At 40.9% G+C, this 16,554-nt stretch overlaps 1 protein-coding gene across 1 annotated transcript in view; it reads right to left on the bottom strand.

Annotated features, from left to right (window-relative positions):
* REL (REL proto-oncogene, NF-kB subunit) overlaps positions 1 to 16,554 on the bottom strand; it is a 42,301-nt gene that overhangs the window by 11,409 nt on the left and 14,338 nt on the right. Inside the window, exon 4 of the mRNA XM_006273745.4 lies at positions 11,855 to 11,946. Within this exon, the coding sequence (XP_006273807.1) occupies positions 11,855 to 11,946 (92 nt within the window). The remainder of the gene's footprint in view (positions 1 to 11,854; positions 11,947 to 16,554) is intronic.

The raw sequence follows: 16,554 nt of genomic DNA, 5'->3' as shown, positions 1-16,554 counted from the left end.
TAGCAACAATGACACTGCCAAGTGGTGGGGCAGGGGAAACCATGCGTGCCCATCCCCACACCAGACCCTACATGCCAGGAGCTGCATGTGTAAAAAACTCTAGCACATGGAGCAGTAACAATCTTTAACTCTTCCTCCTCCAGTAACAACGCCCAGTGCAGAAAGACAAATGAGCCCTTTGCTCAAACTGCCTCCTGGATGGAACATGATGGGCCAAGCCAAGGGATGCACCCACTGTGTGCATCCAACACACACATTCAATAAACAAGTAGCATCAGGAAGTGTCCATTTATTCATTTCTTTTTCCCAGTGTATGCTACAGGGGCATAGCAGCACAGTTCTGTCAAGCTACCACACATGGGGCAATGTTGGCTGCTGTCATGCCAATCATGGCTGCAGCTGTCTTTGTGGTCCCCAACCCCCACTGCAAAAATTATGCCTGGGGCTGCTAACTGTCCACTCTAGCAATTAAAGGACTGTTAATAGGCTCACTTAAGACATCTGGAGTAACGACATAAATCATATGTTTGCAGCATCAGCAGATCATAACAATCCCTCCAGTTCCTCCTTCTATAAATGTCATAACCACCTTAGAACCGAGGATATCAAGAAAAAAAGCGTAAGGTATGCCTCAGCTAAAATACATAGTAGTGATAAAGGTCAAAGTATCACAATTTAAACACTTTCTGTCACAGGATTTTCTCCACACCCACCCCATGTAGGATGTGACAATGCCCACTCTCTAGTGATTTTTTTCACTTTACAGTAGAGTGAAATAATAAATGCAACAAATTCAGAAGGATTTATTCTACATTTTGTATTTCCTATTATGATGCAATTCTCTTACTCTCTCTAGATCTGTCTTGTAAAAGTACATCTAATTGCTTTTTTGATTTTGGCAACTGTAACCTAGCATACAAAAAGGTCATTTATACATAAAGTTCATCAGGATTTGAGGATTAAAAACCATCCTTAACAGTTTTTAAATTTAAATTTTAAAGGTACCAATCTGGTACCTTTTCATGGACTGATCTTCTAAGAACAGTTTTGTCATTGTAAATACTGTAGGATGGAGCCCAAATATATTTTCAGATTGTTTAAAGCAGGGGTCTCAACTTCCAGCCTGCAGCACCATGTCATCCAGCCCACAAGGCTTCCCATGGATCCAAAAATGTGGTGATGGGAGAGTGATGATGGCATTGCTCCCTCACCACCAAATCTCCAGATCCATGGGGAGCCCAGGCTCTGCGAACTGGATCCATTGCCTGATCCCCATCTGCAGGGTCAGGAGTTGCCTGGCCCAGCACAAGGGAGTTGGAAGGGGGCGGTGCCAACCCTCTTGGGTGCAATCCTGGTGCAAAGATGGGGGAAGGAGACATGCCAGCCCCCCAGGGCCAATGGGTAGGGCAGAGATGGGGTGGTGTTGGGCCCCATGGTCTGATACAGCCCACAGACTAACTCCATGCTATCCATCTGGCCTGTGGGGCCAAAAGGTTGAGCCCCACTGGTTTACAACATTGCTAATAATATGGTCAGGATTCTAGGAGAAGTATGAAAGGGAAGCAGCTTGTCCCTATTGAAAAGACATGGCTGGCAATGCCTAACTGGAAGCAGTCCTCCAGGCAGATCTAAATTCCACCCTGGCTTCAAGGCCTCATTGGCTTGGTACAAATGTATAATCTCTGAGGTATACGTATAACATTTAAATAATCTTCTTCCCTCATCTCTGCACAAAGTGCCCATGCTCATCTCCAGAATATCCATCTGTGGCTGGTGTACCAGTCATACACAACTGACAAAGTCAGCAGGTCTGGATCTAGGGTTGCCCAACATTCTCATTATTGCTAGCTGGTGTATGTGGTCAAAGATTCAATGATGAAGTGGGTCCTTTCCATGGTAAAAACACTTAGCTGGTCTAATAAAAAATATCACATTTAGCCATAGAATCTTTTCTTGCCTAAATTGGGCTAGGGTACTTTGAAAACTTGGATGTCTACCTGGTTAAATTCCCGTCAAATGCTGCAAATTCCTGGACAGGAGTAGAAAGAAGGCATGGTCCCATAAGTGGCAGAGCTCAGAGATCAGGATGGAAAGGAAATACCAAGGGTTCTACAATGAAAGCTTGCTCCTCTATCCATGTTCCTTCCCCTCCTGACCTGGCCCTTGGAGAAGACCATACAGAGTTTGGGGGCATTTCCATTCCTTTCTGTTCCATAAGTCTGCTGGTGAAATAAGTCTGAGAACCAACCCTGGATTCAGGCACAATGTATCTGGATCTGGTTTCAGTCTGAACCATTTTCAAAGCTTGGTTTTTTGACTGTGGAGCAGGTATTTGTCACAAACTAAGCCCTTAGCCTGGCACTGGTTGTAGAAGTGTGGCACTTTGCAACAAGAAGTTGCGGGATCAGAGCATAAAGGGCTTCTTAACTACAAAAATGTATGAGTGTGTGAAAAAATGTAAGTTATTGCTAGGCTTCAAATAATATCTTCTTAAGATCCAAATTAGCTTTCACACTTACACTGTTTCTTAAATCAATCTACTTTACAAAGATTTCATTACTTCATGGTACAGAAAAAGTATACTTGGCTAAAAATCATCAAATACAAAACCTACTTGGGAAATTATTTTTGCTGCACCAGACTTCACTGGTATTATTTGTCATGTTCTTAATAATGGTTTAACATATTTTAAAAATCTGCAGTTTGAAAGAGGAAGTGCTCACTCAAGACTGATTCCTCTTGGGTTATTTTTAAATTTCACTTCTTACTACATGAGCAGAACACAATTGAGCCATGATGCTTTTTTTTGTTATCGCTGTAACTCCATCTTGTGATGATACATTTAAAAAAAAAGTCTGAAGGCCAAATTTCATCCTTATGAAAAAAAGAAACACACAGTTCTCATTAATGTCAATAAGTACAGCATTCGTGCACCAAAGATGATCACATAAGTAAAATAAATCTATTTTCTGAACTAACTGGTAATTAAGAGTCTGATATTGTTTCAATATTGAAAGAGCTGAGCTAACATACTAAAATGCTACCAAAGTTTTGGGAGCAAAACGTGGAAGAAAGGATAAGTGCATACATGGTCTCCACTGAAGTCAGTGAAGCTATACACATGAACTGCTAACCAAGAAGAATATAGATTGCAACATGGGGCTTGATGAGCACAAATCCAGTAAGAAAAGACTATGCACAATGGGATATTAATAAAAGGAAGAAGTGCCATGTTCTTGGCTGCAGTTCAACTTCCTCCTCTTGTCTTGCTCACTATTTGTAAATGGCACCACACCTTCCTGTCATCACAGGAATCTAACCAAAACAGTTTTAAAACTAGACCTGAATGAACATTACAAATTTCCTGTGACTATTCTTTCCAATAAAAACTTGCTCTCATGTTGGCTGGGTTCACACCCCTATGGAGTTCACTTGATGTGAATATTCTAGCAAATAGGCAGTGAAGGCTGTGAAAGTACACATTGAAGAGTATGCCCACAAGCATGTAAAAAGAAAAGCAAAGTTGAAAACACAAAATGCAGTTATTTGCCTCAAAAACCTAATCTTAAGAGTCACTCCTGTAATCAAGTATCATATGACATGTAAATAAGCAATCAAAACCAACCAACACTGTTCAGATTTCAAGCACTCGGAAGGATCTTTTTCAAATATTCTCCAAGGAAAAAGAAATTAAGCTTTAATTTTAAATAATGAATACATTTGTGAAAAAATAGGTACTACCAATTAAAAAATAAGCGACTCCTCCACAAAAAAGCTTGAGATATTAAGAAAACCTGCACTATAGCAATGTTTACCCCTGAGGGGAGAGAATCTGCAACCTTTTTTGCCAACCATAAATGTAAAGCAGAAGTTCTAGCTACCGCTTTTTTTTACTTGGCCATCTAAAGAAAGCATGACATATGGAATATGACCTTGCTGTATCCATATTAAAGACATTTTGCTTGTGCAGTATCTCTACATTGGTATAGCACTCCTAACCTAGATGTAAGCCAAAAGAATCTGGCTGGGGATTTAACCCTTGGCTCTATTTCAAGAGTCCCTGAGGTGATCTTTGGTAAATCAGTTCAGTGTGGCTAGGATTTTCTCTATGCTCCATTCAAAATCCAAGTCTCCATCTCTCTCTGCCTCAGACCCCTAACTTTAAATAAAGGAAAACAATTTGCTATATCAGGAGGGTCTTCAGTGTTTTTGAGGCCCCCTAAGGTCCCTAAGGTACAGACATGACACTTTTACCGGTAGAAGTGATCGGAAACCGTTCTATACCCATAAAAGAACAGAAGTTCAGCACATAATATCAGTCTATACCTGTAAAACTATACCTGTAACAGAACAAAAGTTTCACACACGTAGATGGTTTAAAAGTGGCAGCACCTGGTCTAGGATTTGCCCTCCTCCACCAAAGGGTGAATGTGCATGCTGTTTGCTACCAATCTAAACTACGCCGCTTGCAGAAAACCGCGTAACTTACGCCTCAGGGTTGTGGAAATGTCTGTACTTCACCTACATGTTATGATGGGATTTATACAGGCAGATAGAAATGAACAACACATTACAAGCAATCTCTAATAGTCTCACGCTGGAAGCATGGACTTAAAAACAGGGTTTGAATTATGGACCTTTGGAAAACTTAAATTTACTTGCTCCTGTAATCTTAAAATACAAATATTCTGGGGCTGATTCACCACTATGTCATTCCAGTTTCTGGCACAAAAGTGAACTGACTGGTAGTATCAGGCCTTCCATTTTCTTTATCAATATACTAAGCACCCAGAAAGGCCGCTACTAGGTGAAATTATTCAGGTTTTAAAAGATTCTTGACATTCACTCATGATAACACGTTATAGGAAAAGTGAAAGCTTATTTTGAACTTTGAAGAAGAGCTCAGATGAAGGGGGGTGAAGTTTTTTGACTGATGTCATGCATGTAATTAAGCAGGAGACTTACTCTCCACTCCCCCAGCAGTGAAATTAGCTTGACTGTAGAAACCACCTACTTCAGAAGCGACAGGAGATTCAGCCTGAAACTGAACTTGCATGTAAATTCCTGAGGCAAAAGGGTCAACTTGTTGAATGGTCTCATGCAAATTTTGCAGCATGTCCAGCCAGTTGTGTTAAGAATACTAACTTTACCAAGGGACATATCGTGTCTTCAGCTGCACATAGAGATCAGCAATCAGCACTAAACATTCAGATCTCAGGCATGTAGAACTAGCTAAGGATTGCAAACAGCACTTCACTCACAAAACCACATATTCGCAACTAATGACCATGGACCAGCTTTCTGTGCTACATTGCTATGCAGCCAGCCCTTGTTAACATAGGGTTAATGTAAGGATTATACCCTTAGCCTTTTGTAAGGGTGACAGGTAGCTGTGATACCTCAGTAACAGTCTTGCATGAGCAGCCATCACAACTGAGCTAATTTAAAACCCATTAGCATGGGAGCGGCTATCAGCATAGCCATAGTAGCTTGAACTCAGGGCATGCTAAATGCCAAAACATTTACCTAGCTTCTCAGATGGGTTTTGCAAACCCAGACCCCGATGGCCTCACCTACTCCCTGCCCCTCACTGGCAAGGGTGGAATATCCTGCTTGCAGCCTTTGCTTTTCCCATTTGCCGGGGCTTAGTATCTAGGTACGCCTTACATGGCAAGTTGGGACTTTACATCCCTGTGGGACTACATAGGGCTGAGTCGAAACTGAGCCTGTAGAACAAAGACTTTTGTGGATAGGGCCATATGCTACACTCAGATACAAGCAATATGTAGACTATGACTACAGCAAATTTGTAGGGGGAAAAATTAAACAACTTTTATGATTTGTGCAGAATTGTAGTATGTAAGCACTAAGCTAGCCAGTAAAAATTAAAACAAACTTCATTAAACATGTTTCTCTCTCACCCAAGCACCCTGAAGCACTTCTAGGGGGTAGAGAAGCCTGCCCAGCTGGTAGCTTTTAATTCAGTAATTTTATACAGTTTCAGTTTGATAATCTCAGGCATTTTTTTCTCTAAAAGAAAAAGAATTCCTTTAAATATCCAAGACATCTGCTACAAAGAGTTCTGCTGCTTTTTACCTTACAGACTATTCTGAAACTTCCCTCTTAAAGTCCTCTCTTGGCTTAAGCAAACTCATTTTATTTTTTAAGTGACTGTGTGAATTGGACAATAAAATATGCATTTTATTGCATAATAGAATATGCATAAATGCAAGGGACTTCGGTATGTGGGAGTCTGAAGCATGTGATCAGTGGAGCACAGTGTCAAGCGAGAGGGTCTTGAAGACTGTGGCTGGTGTGGAGGCTCATGAGGAAAGTTGTGGAGAGTGTGACTGTCGTGCGTGGGAGGGATCTCGACTGTGACGTGTGTGGGTGAAATGCTGAGACTGAGGTGTGGGTGTGTGGGGGAGTCTTGGAGAGTATGAGTAGTGCGAAGTGAATGAGGGGCCATCTATCTGTGAAGAAAGAAAATAAGTGAACAGGAGATTAAGAGTGTGGCAAGAGAGGTAGAACAAAGGAGAAACCCAGAGAAGGAACCTGAATTTAGTTATTGGGGAATAAACCTAGTTAACTGCTTATTAGCCCAAACCAATGTCCTGAGTAGGACAAGTTTGCCACCTCCAGGGGAAGCCTATACATCAGGGACAGGCAGCCCCCTGGCACATGTGCCCGAGTGTGGCATGCAAAGGCATTTTGCTTGGCCCCTTCCCCAACATGCAGATGCCAGAGAGATGCTGCCACAACAAGGATTGGGCCCCTCAGGGCTCTCCCGCCATCTGTCCCTGGCATGCCAACATCTTACAAGTTGAGGGTGCAGGTGTTTTTGGCACTGTGCCCACAAACATTGCCGATCCCTGCTCTACATACATGATTGCTTGGGAGGAAGAAGGGTAGAACAGTCCAGCTCTCTCACCCTGGGCTATGCTGGGGGTCTGGAGGTCAGATTCCCTTCAGCAGAGGGCCTAGCCTTCTGGAGGACTGTGTTGAGGGAGATTTCCCCAAACTTAGCATATTTAGGGCTTCCCTTTCCTGAAAGTTATCTCAAGTTCTAATTAGATCCTGTCTTCTAACTCAAGCTCTGTCCACACTCAAAGCCCTTACCAGGAGATAGCTGGTGCCTGTAACTTGATTTAGCTGGTTTGTCAGGGGATATAGGCTAAAGCTCAAGTTAGAGTGGCTAATCAGCTGCTAACTTGACTACTTTACAGTGTGGACACCGAGTCTAGCTCCTTCCATGGCTTGTTATGCATCATCCGTATTACTATAGCACTTGAGATCCCTAAACAACAACCAGAACCTTATGGCATACAAGGATTTACAATCCTGTGTGCTCAGAAAGGACAGAAAGGTTTTCCTACAATGTTCTGGGAAAGAATTCACAGAACAGCTCATCTTACTGAAAAACCATGGAATATGCTCCCCAGAAGCCTTTTAGCACTACATATAAGCAAGTACCACACCAGTGTGGCAACAACAGTTTGGGCCTTATTTTTCATTGGGACTAGCCAACCTAAGCAACTCTAGGAAGTAACTCGAGTTAGATAACTATTACCGTAGCGAAGCAAAATCGTTAACATCAGCATAGAAGATGTGAACTCCAGGTATTGAATTCCATAACAGACAAATGCTGATAGCCAGCAGCAAGGACTGACTTGCCAGAAGCAGCCTTAATGGGTACATTTTCTCAGGATTTGCGCATAGGAACCTTGGCGGAATGATTTACAGATTTACTTTACTTCTGGAGGACTGAGTTCAGGGAGATTTTTCCAAACTGAGAATATTTAGGACTTCTTTTCCCCTCGATTGAAAGATGAGGAAACATGGGGATACACACCCAGAGCCTGGGGTAGGAGATGAAAGGGGAAGTGAGTTTAAATCTGTCTTTACTTTACGGGCCCAACACTGCCAATTAGTGGCTGCCCTTCTCAGTTCTTCCCAGCATGCCATGTATTGATGTCCTTCCGTCACAGAGCCTCCATGAGGGACGGATTCTCCTTCACATCCACAACCTCCCATTCCATTGGAACAATGAAACTGTTGCCACTCAGGGGAGCTCGCCTCGCAACTTTATGGCCCTAGTCTTGAATTAATTAAATTCAACAGATTTTATGGACACGGCAAGCTAAATCTAACTTGCCAAGGCACAAACGCAGAAATATTTGGCCCAATGTGGTTACTTTAAGCATCCACACTGTGAATTTGTCAGTGTGTTTAACTGTGTATTTTTACCTGGGGGATAGGGGGCTGGTTATCCACTTCAGCCATTGACCAATTATAGGGTTTGGTTTTGTTGGGTTGTTTTTTTTTTTAAAGAAATTACACCATGGAACAATTTCAAATGTTTCATAAAGATTTTTTACACAAATTGCTAAAAATGACATAAAATGTTCAGAACCCAAGGGCTATAGCAGGTTCTACCAGATATGAGGAATTTTTTTGTAACAACTGATGTCTACAACATCAGTTTCAGCTGGGTATACACTTCCCTCTGCAGTACTTCCCAACACGCAAAAGGACCAGCTGCCCCTCTAGAAAATATGTTTTATGAAACAATACAGGATTAACTGGGTGAAATTCTAGGTCTGTGTAATACAAGAAGTTAGACTAGGGGTTTAATGATCGCTTGTGGCCTTAAAAGACTATAAAAATGCAAAAAAAAAAATCTTTAATGCTATCAATAAGCAGACAACAGGGATAGGTACTAGTGACTAAATTAAATTTATATGTGGAGCCATCAGTGCAGAAATTAATGACACTAAACGTGTTCAATTAGGAACTTGTGATACAAAGATGTTGTGGGGGAACAACAGGTTCTTATAATGTGGTGACAGCTCGAAGTGTGAAATTTACAGAAGTAAAGAGTCATATCATCTGGTGTTGAAATTTGGGCTCCTTTGTCAATGATCCAAAGGGGACAAAAAGCTTCCAACACTGGCAGCTGGGGCATAGAAGAAATCTTAGCAGGCAGGGTAGGGAGGGATTGCTAGCACCAGGCCAAGCCTTTCTGTCAGCATAGAGGATGTGCCAGGGAAGTGGCCACAGCACAGTGTGACCAGCCATGCAAATATTGTAAATGAGGCCACAGCTGCAACTAGACTCCAGCTGTCCCAGGAATCCATTTCAGGTCCTTCACCAAGAAGAGTTCACTGTGATAAAGTATCAGGGCCAAAAGTTTAACAAGACACACACCAATTAAATAATTCTCTTCCCATTGTGACTAAATATTCATATCAGGATTCTGGTATTTCTTTTATGAATGACCTACAAAATGGTTTATGATGCAATAAAAGAAACTGACAACATCCAGAGGAAAAAAATGAATTTCTTTATGGAGTAAAACTCTCCTGCTGTAAAGAAAACCAACTGGCTGTATTTAATTTCATTTAACAGGACAGTTGTTATTTTGTCTTTGAAATCCTGGCAGAATGAGTTATATAAAAAAAAATATAGTTTCTTTAAGATTGTGAGTCTTAAAGAAATAACAAGTAAATAACATATTTTTAAATAATATAAATATATAACTTTTGTTGTGAATTTTAGGGAGACATAGGCATTGTAAAAACTAGCCTGAAACTGTGCTATTTTAATTTTAGCTTAAAATGTGTGAGTTGAATGACATGGTGATTTAAAGATGCCAGCGCTGGTAAATTCAAACTGGCCAGGAAAATTCTGTCGAAATCATTTTTCAATGTAAACTTCAGTTCCTGAAAAGTTAAAAGTTGTCTGCCAAGTTTGATTTTGGGCTGATTTGACCAAAATCTAAAATATTTCTTCTATCTGTTGGAGTGAACTAAAACACATTTACCCCCATTTCAATAGTCATATCATTCTGCCCTCAGGTGTCCTAGTGCCTTATAAGGGTTCTCCATGACCTCAGTCTCTTCTAGTGTCAGAGTTTCTTAAACTCCTCCTATGATGTATCATGGTTTCCCCTCCACACAATTTATGTGCTGCTTCATGGTAGTCACTTAATTGTAATGTACCATGGAAGACATAATTTGCCTAGAAAACCTGACCCTTGAAGAACCATGAAGGAATGGAGTATTGTGGCCTTGTACAGCAGATGCAACTTAATGTAGAGCCGACTCAAAACAAATGTTCTGGTTCAAAAATATCAAAATGTTTAGGTCATTTTCTAGGGAAATCATGTTAAAAATGTTTATTGTGGGGGGGGGGAAATGGATTCTTGAGAGAATTTCAGCCTTCTTTGCTTGGGCAAGTTCAACATCTCAGAAGATGGTGTTTGATGACATAACACATGTTAAGTGATGAAGTTGAAGAGGTTCTGAACATGCCTGTTTCTAATATATTTGAAGTATGAAACTTATTAATGCAACAACAAAAAAAGTTTCCATAAAACACCAAAAAACCCTTTTCACAGGTTGAAAACAAATAGAGGCTATCCACTCTGGCCATTTAAAACTATAAATTGGAGGAAAGTAAAGGAGTAGTAACATAAATAAATAAAATAAATCTGATTTGATTTTTTTTCAATTATTTTTATTTTTTCAAGGGATGTATTTAAACACCCAGTTTCAAACAGTATAGGGCTGATAAGTGCACACCTTGTGGTAAGAACTGCCCACATGAAAAAGGTTTTGCAGGACCAAGGCCCTTAAAAATTATTTCTTCACCATCTATTTGATCCAGCAGTGAAATCATGTTTGTGATTTCACAAATGTTTACAGTCAGTTTTGATGTCAAACACTAACTAATGGCCACTGTAGGACCAGCAGCAGGAATTGTAACTGCATGTAAGAAATCTGTCAAACTCCAAACTTCCACACAGTACAGAAGCAGTTTTTAGAAAAGCTGATTCTTGTATTAAATACACTTCTTTTCTTGAACAAGTCAGCCACACAGTGAGAGTTGCTTTTCCAAAAGGTCATGAACAACGGATTTTATGAGCTTTCCTGTCATATTAACCCTTGATAGTTCAGTTACAAAACCATAAGACCTTGGCCCACAGTCCTTGATTCTCAAGGCTGGTGGTTTCCCATCACTCCTGAGACACTGAGAAATTCAAGCAGAAAGTTTCTCTATTGCTTTAATCAACACCTTTGCCTCTGTCACTGGCAAAGATGACCCAGGAGAAAGGAAGATTTTTCTCCTGGAAAGACAGAGCAGCACATCACAATAAACAGGATCAGTCAGGGATGAGAGAGAGTGAAGGAAATAAAAAAACAGGAGGGGAAAAGATCTTACAGCATTTAAGGCCGCATACAGACGAGCACAGCCATGAGGTATGTGGAACCGCAGACACATCTTGCAGGGCCATATACCGCATATTCAAATGTTCTCACCGCTGCAAGGGAGCAGAAGGGGGGAAAATAACCCCTGGATATTCAGAGGTCAAAAAAAAAAAAAAAAAGGCACAAAAAAAAAGAAAAGAAAAGAGCAGAGTGGCGCACATGGGGGCAGTGCACACCGCTTAAAACCGGAGCCTGGCCAGCCAGAGCCACACTCCGGATGCTGGCCAAGCTCTGACCAGCAGAATCACTGTTACTGCAGTCCCAGGAGGCCTCCAGGACCTCAGGTAAGGCTGCTGGGCCATCCCAGTGCTGGCCCCAGCCTCTCCTATCCCACCCAGCGTAATCTGCCGTGTGCCAGAGAGTTTATGGTACAAGTGGTCCCCAGGTACAACTAGCGGCAGCACAAGGCGTCCCACTGCTAGTTGTCCCCGGCAAACCAAACATCCACGCTCATGTGGACACGGCATATGAGTCACAATTTCAAAATATATCCCCACCAAAAGAACAACAGAAGTTTTTGCTAAATAAATCCCTTTGTGTCCAAGGTCTTTAACATATCAAACTGATGACTAAATGTTACTCACCATTGAAGGGATTGATCTTTCTCGTGATTCTTAAAGAAATGGAATCTTTCAGCTCTCTCTTCTTTACACACTGAATACCCAAATTCTGAAAGCTAGAACAATATAATATAAGACTTAGTACTAAAAAGCCAAATCTGTTTCACTTGATCAGACTTCTAAAACATGAATTTTAATTACAGGGGCGGGGGAATCATATTGAACATCCTTTGTCAGAAAGGTATCATGGTAAAAGATTGTGTAGGAAATAAAAAAAAGATGGAAAAAGAGCCATCATGACACAAGAAGGAGCATGAAACATCTGAAAACAAGGATTTTAAATCCTTCCAAGATAAGAATACAGATCAAAAGGAGGAATCCCTTAACAAAAGCCAAAAGGGAACATTTTCTATTTTTGTTGTTAAATTACTGAAGCTTTACATTTGGTAAATTAGCAAATTTAAAACATATCTGATCAGAGTCCCAGCTGGAATAAGTTGGTAGAGCTCCTTTGATATCAACAGAGATATATCTTAATTTACTTCAGCTGAGGATTGCAGCAGAAAATCCAAATATGCAACAGTATTTTAATTTTTTTTAATTAGTATGAAATCTCATGTCAGTTATGGAACAGTTCTCAAGAGCGACACAGTTCCTCATTTGCATATGAGGTCATTGGCAGCAGAAGAGGTGGGGGGAGTCCCAAAATCTGATTCTTTCCCACATGGAAAAACCATGACATCATTAAGCTGAGGAGATGTAAAGCAGGAAGTAAAAGTCTGAAGCCACTGAAACATTAGTAGAACACAGGAGACATCCTGTGCCATCGATTTCTGCTGCTGCTTCTCCAGAAGGACTGGCAATTCCCTCCCACCGAAACCCTAAAACATGCCTATAAGACTGAGATGCAACCTGACACTACTAGAGCCATCTCTCTCCCATACCGCTGGCTCAATACTTAGCCAGTTTTCATTCTCTACACAGACCTCATTTTGAGCTCAATTCTGTGTTCTTAAAAAAGGCACCTTAGTGTCTTGGTTTAATTAAATTACTCTGGCTCTGTTTTGGTTTCCTGAATTCAGGATTTGTTGTATATGAAAAAGCGCTATTTCAATCTCATTTTGTTTTACACACACTACTTTTTTAGATCTTGTCTATACTAAAACTGTTTTCAGAGAAGCCTGGATCCAACACAATTAAAGAATATTTCAATTTTGTAGCGCAAACTGGACCTTCATCATGTCGCCAAATCATTTGATAGTCCAAGGTTTCCAAAAGTATGGATAAATGATTTAGGTCCCATCAACACTACACTACTTTTAAAGTAAGTTTTTCCCTCATTTAAGTGATGGAACAGTTTGAAAGAGCTACAATGCCACCTGATTTGCATATGATTGTATCAGATCAGTGGCAGCGTAGAGGTGGGGAGACAACAGGGGAACAGCTACATTGGGTTTGTTGTGTAGACAGGGAACTGGAAAAAGTAGAATTGGTTCCCAGAAAGCAGCATAGCCATATATTTTTCTAGGTGCTGCCTATTATAGCATCAGTCCATAATAAATCTTATATGAATGTGTAAAAATAAGATACATGTGAGAATGGACACACACAAAACAACATTTACCTGTATAAAAACTGACAGCAATTATTCTACTCTTGTAGAGTATGTTATGTTATCAGTAAGGACCTACCTAACTCAAGGCAAGAGACAGCAATTTTCATGGCTTGGTCATGGCCCAAAGAGCTGATTTTGTGGTCATTTCACAGTGGCCTCTCCCCTCAGCGCTGACTGGTGGAGAGGCCCTGGGGCGAGAAAGGATGAGGGGACAGCCACCATCTCGACTGCTGGCTGCCCTTCAGACACCCCACCCCACAGTGCTGATTACCGGGGGGGCATGAAGGGGCAGGTACCATCTTGGCTGTTGCTCTCGTGCCACCCTGCCAGCGGCAGTGAGTGCCACTGGCTTGCACTAAGGAGCCAGCATTTTATTTTTATTAAGTATTTTTGGGGGGTTGATTTCCAGAGAAATTGCAGCCAATGCCATTTTTTGCAGCAATCACACAGATGACCATGTTTTGCAGTTTCTGTGAAAACTGCAAACCCATGATTTAAGTAGGTCCCTAGTTATATCAAGTACCAGGCATTTTGTGGGTTGACTTGATCTTTGAAAGTAATAAAATAAATAAAAAGCATGTCAAACCCCTCAAGTGTTAACCCTTTCCTGAAACATACTGGTGCCATTGTGCAAGTTATCATCTGCTGTCTAAACAGAGACCTTGAACAGAAAAGACTGGCTAGAATCTGGGCGGTATCGCTCAAGTGTCAGCTGACTAAAAATAAGGAGGGAAAGCATTAGGGGGAAAAGTAGACACAACAAGAGATTAAAACACACATCAAAACAGACTAGATATGAACTTGGAAAAAACATTTCAACACAGAAATAGCCACAAGTTACTAATATATTCAGTCTGAGACAAATCCTGGCCTGCCCTTTTGGCCGCAGGGGCCTTAAACATAGTGGATATTGCAGACATCTCCGGAATGGAACACAGCAATGTATAGCAACATACAGCATTGTCATTAAGCAAGAAATTTGCAAAGGAGGAATAGAAGATACTTTCTCCCACTGAAGCTACCCAGGGAATTTCAGAGAGACTAAACACACAGGAATTTGTCATAGTAGAATTTAGCCAAAATACTGGGGCAAATTACCCCACTATTGCAAAAAGATGTGTGGGATTTTCAGTGACAAGCCCCTCTGTTTTGCCACCCATCCAAAAGAGGGCATCTCCAGCAGCACAGTGCTCCATGAGCAGTGTTGGTACAAGCCTTTTGCTCAGTACAGACTCAGAGAAGTGTTACAACATTTGTTGCCAACACCTTCCAAACCACAAAAAGAAAGAACGATATTCAACTTCCAGATCTGCAAATGTAACATGATTCATTCTTCTTAAAGTGATCACACACTCATTAAATACAAGTATTTATCTATGTTGGAAAAGATCCATGGAGAATTATTTGAAGCTTTCTCCTATTAAGATCTTAGTTTCTGTGTGAGGTAAACACCAAATGGAAAAGGGGATGCCATCAGATCAAAATGCTGGTGGCTTCTGACCAATAAGCACAGTTGTAAGGGGCTACACAAAGTCCTAGGCTGTGGAGAATCAGACCCTTTGTTTTCAGAAGGACAGTAAGAGACAGCTTCAGAAACAGTGAGAATCAGAACTGTGGGATTCCTTGAACATCAGAACAAGAAACTTGAATTTGATCTTTAAAAAAAGAGAGAGAGAAAAAAAAAAAAAGTCAGCAGAGGGATGACATCATAAGAAGGACAAGTAGAGACAAAATCTTGGTAGCTGCCTTTCAAATGGCTTGGAGAGAGGCATCGTGTGTAAGGGGGCCAGGCAGAATGAGGTTAAAGCTATCAACGTAGGGAAAAAAGGGTTTGAAGAGAATTTTAGCTGTCTGGATAGCTATTTTAATGACACACACATGACTGTGTAACAATAAATCTTCATGTATGAATCTTATTTTCCCACCTGCTTCTTGTCTGCAGTTTATTTTCTCCTAAGTGATAATCCAAACATTACACACCATAAAGAAAACAAGCCACTCAGATGTAAACCCTTTTAGGGAAATGACCAAAGTTCACACCTGCTACAGTTCTCTATGTTCTTGCCTTTATCTTTTGTGGCAGAGATGGATGTATTAGTAACTTCCATGCATGCTACTGCTAATTCAGATGTTCATGGTACCCTAAGCAGCAATGCAAGTATTAAATGGGAGTTATGCCTGTTTACACCAAGTTAGCTTTGGATCAAACTTTGCCTCTAGCAGCAGAACCTTCTCCATTGAGACGCCTCTAAAGAGTCCCATAAGACACTGTTCTTGGTCTTCTCTATTTTTATTATGTACTGATTATTATTTATACTTTTAACCATAACTACCATGTTCATACTGATGATACTCTACCATACCTATCTTTCAACACATTTAGGCAAGATATTCATAAGTGACTACAATACTCTAACCTGAAAAACCCTTTAGTGGCCCTAATGGCCACACAGGACAAACGCCTCTTTGGAATGAGGCTGAGATAATCTTGCTGAAACCTAGCTTGCTTGATGCATGAATGTGCCTCAATTGTGATGTGTTTATGTGACCATGTCCTTAGTTTCTGCTGAATCTAAATACATGAGGAATGTGGGGCTTTATAGAACATCATCTCTTCCACAACTTGTTGCATGTGTTCTTTTGCACCTCAAGGTAAATGAAAGCTAACTTGGGGCAACTTGGTCCTCAATGACAGAAGGGTGAGATGACAGAAGTTAGCTTTTCAATTACTGCACTGGCACAGTTACTATAGAGCAGCTGATGTGCTGTTCCGGCCTTCCTTTATCTTTCTTTACCAAATGTGAACAGTGTATCAACCCAAAGAGGCACCGTCTTCCAGAGTCTACAGAAAGACTGCAACAGTACTTCTTGAAAGGTATGGGTTCCCCTAAATCCCATTCAACTCCTTGAAGTACTAACTCTAATTATGACAAATAAAATGTAATGACTATTTTTTGCAACAGGTCACTTTAGTGCACAGAATGGGGAAGGAAGGGAGTCGAGCCAAGAGACAGGTGTTCAGAGCTGCCAAATGTGTGAGAGAGAGAGAGAGAGAGAAACAAAGACAAGGAGGGAAGTGAGAGAGATGGGGGGGGAGGGGAGAATGAGA

The sequence above is a fragment of the Alligator mississippiensis genome, chromosome 1, assembly GCF_030867095.1.
Source record: "Alligator mississippiensis isolate rAllMis1 chromosome 1, rAllMis1, whole genome shotgun sequence".
Classification (NCBI taxonomy): Eukaryota; Metazoa; Chordata; order Crocodylia; family Alligatoridae; genus Alligator; species Alligator mississippiensis.
Note: the sequence above shows the minus strand (reverse complement) of the source record. Positions and strands in the feature narration are given on the sequence as shown.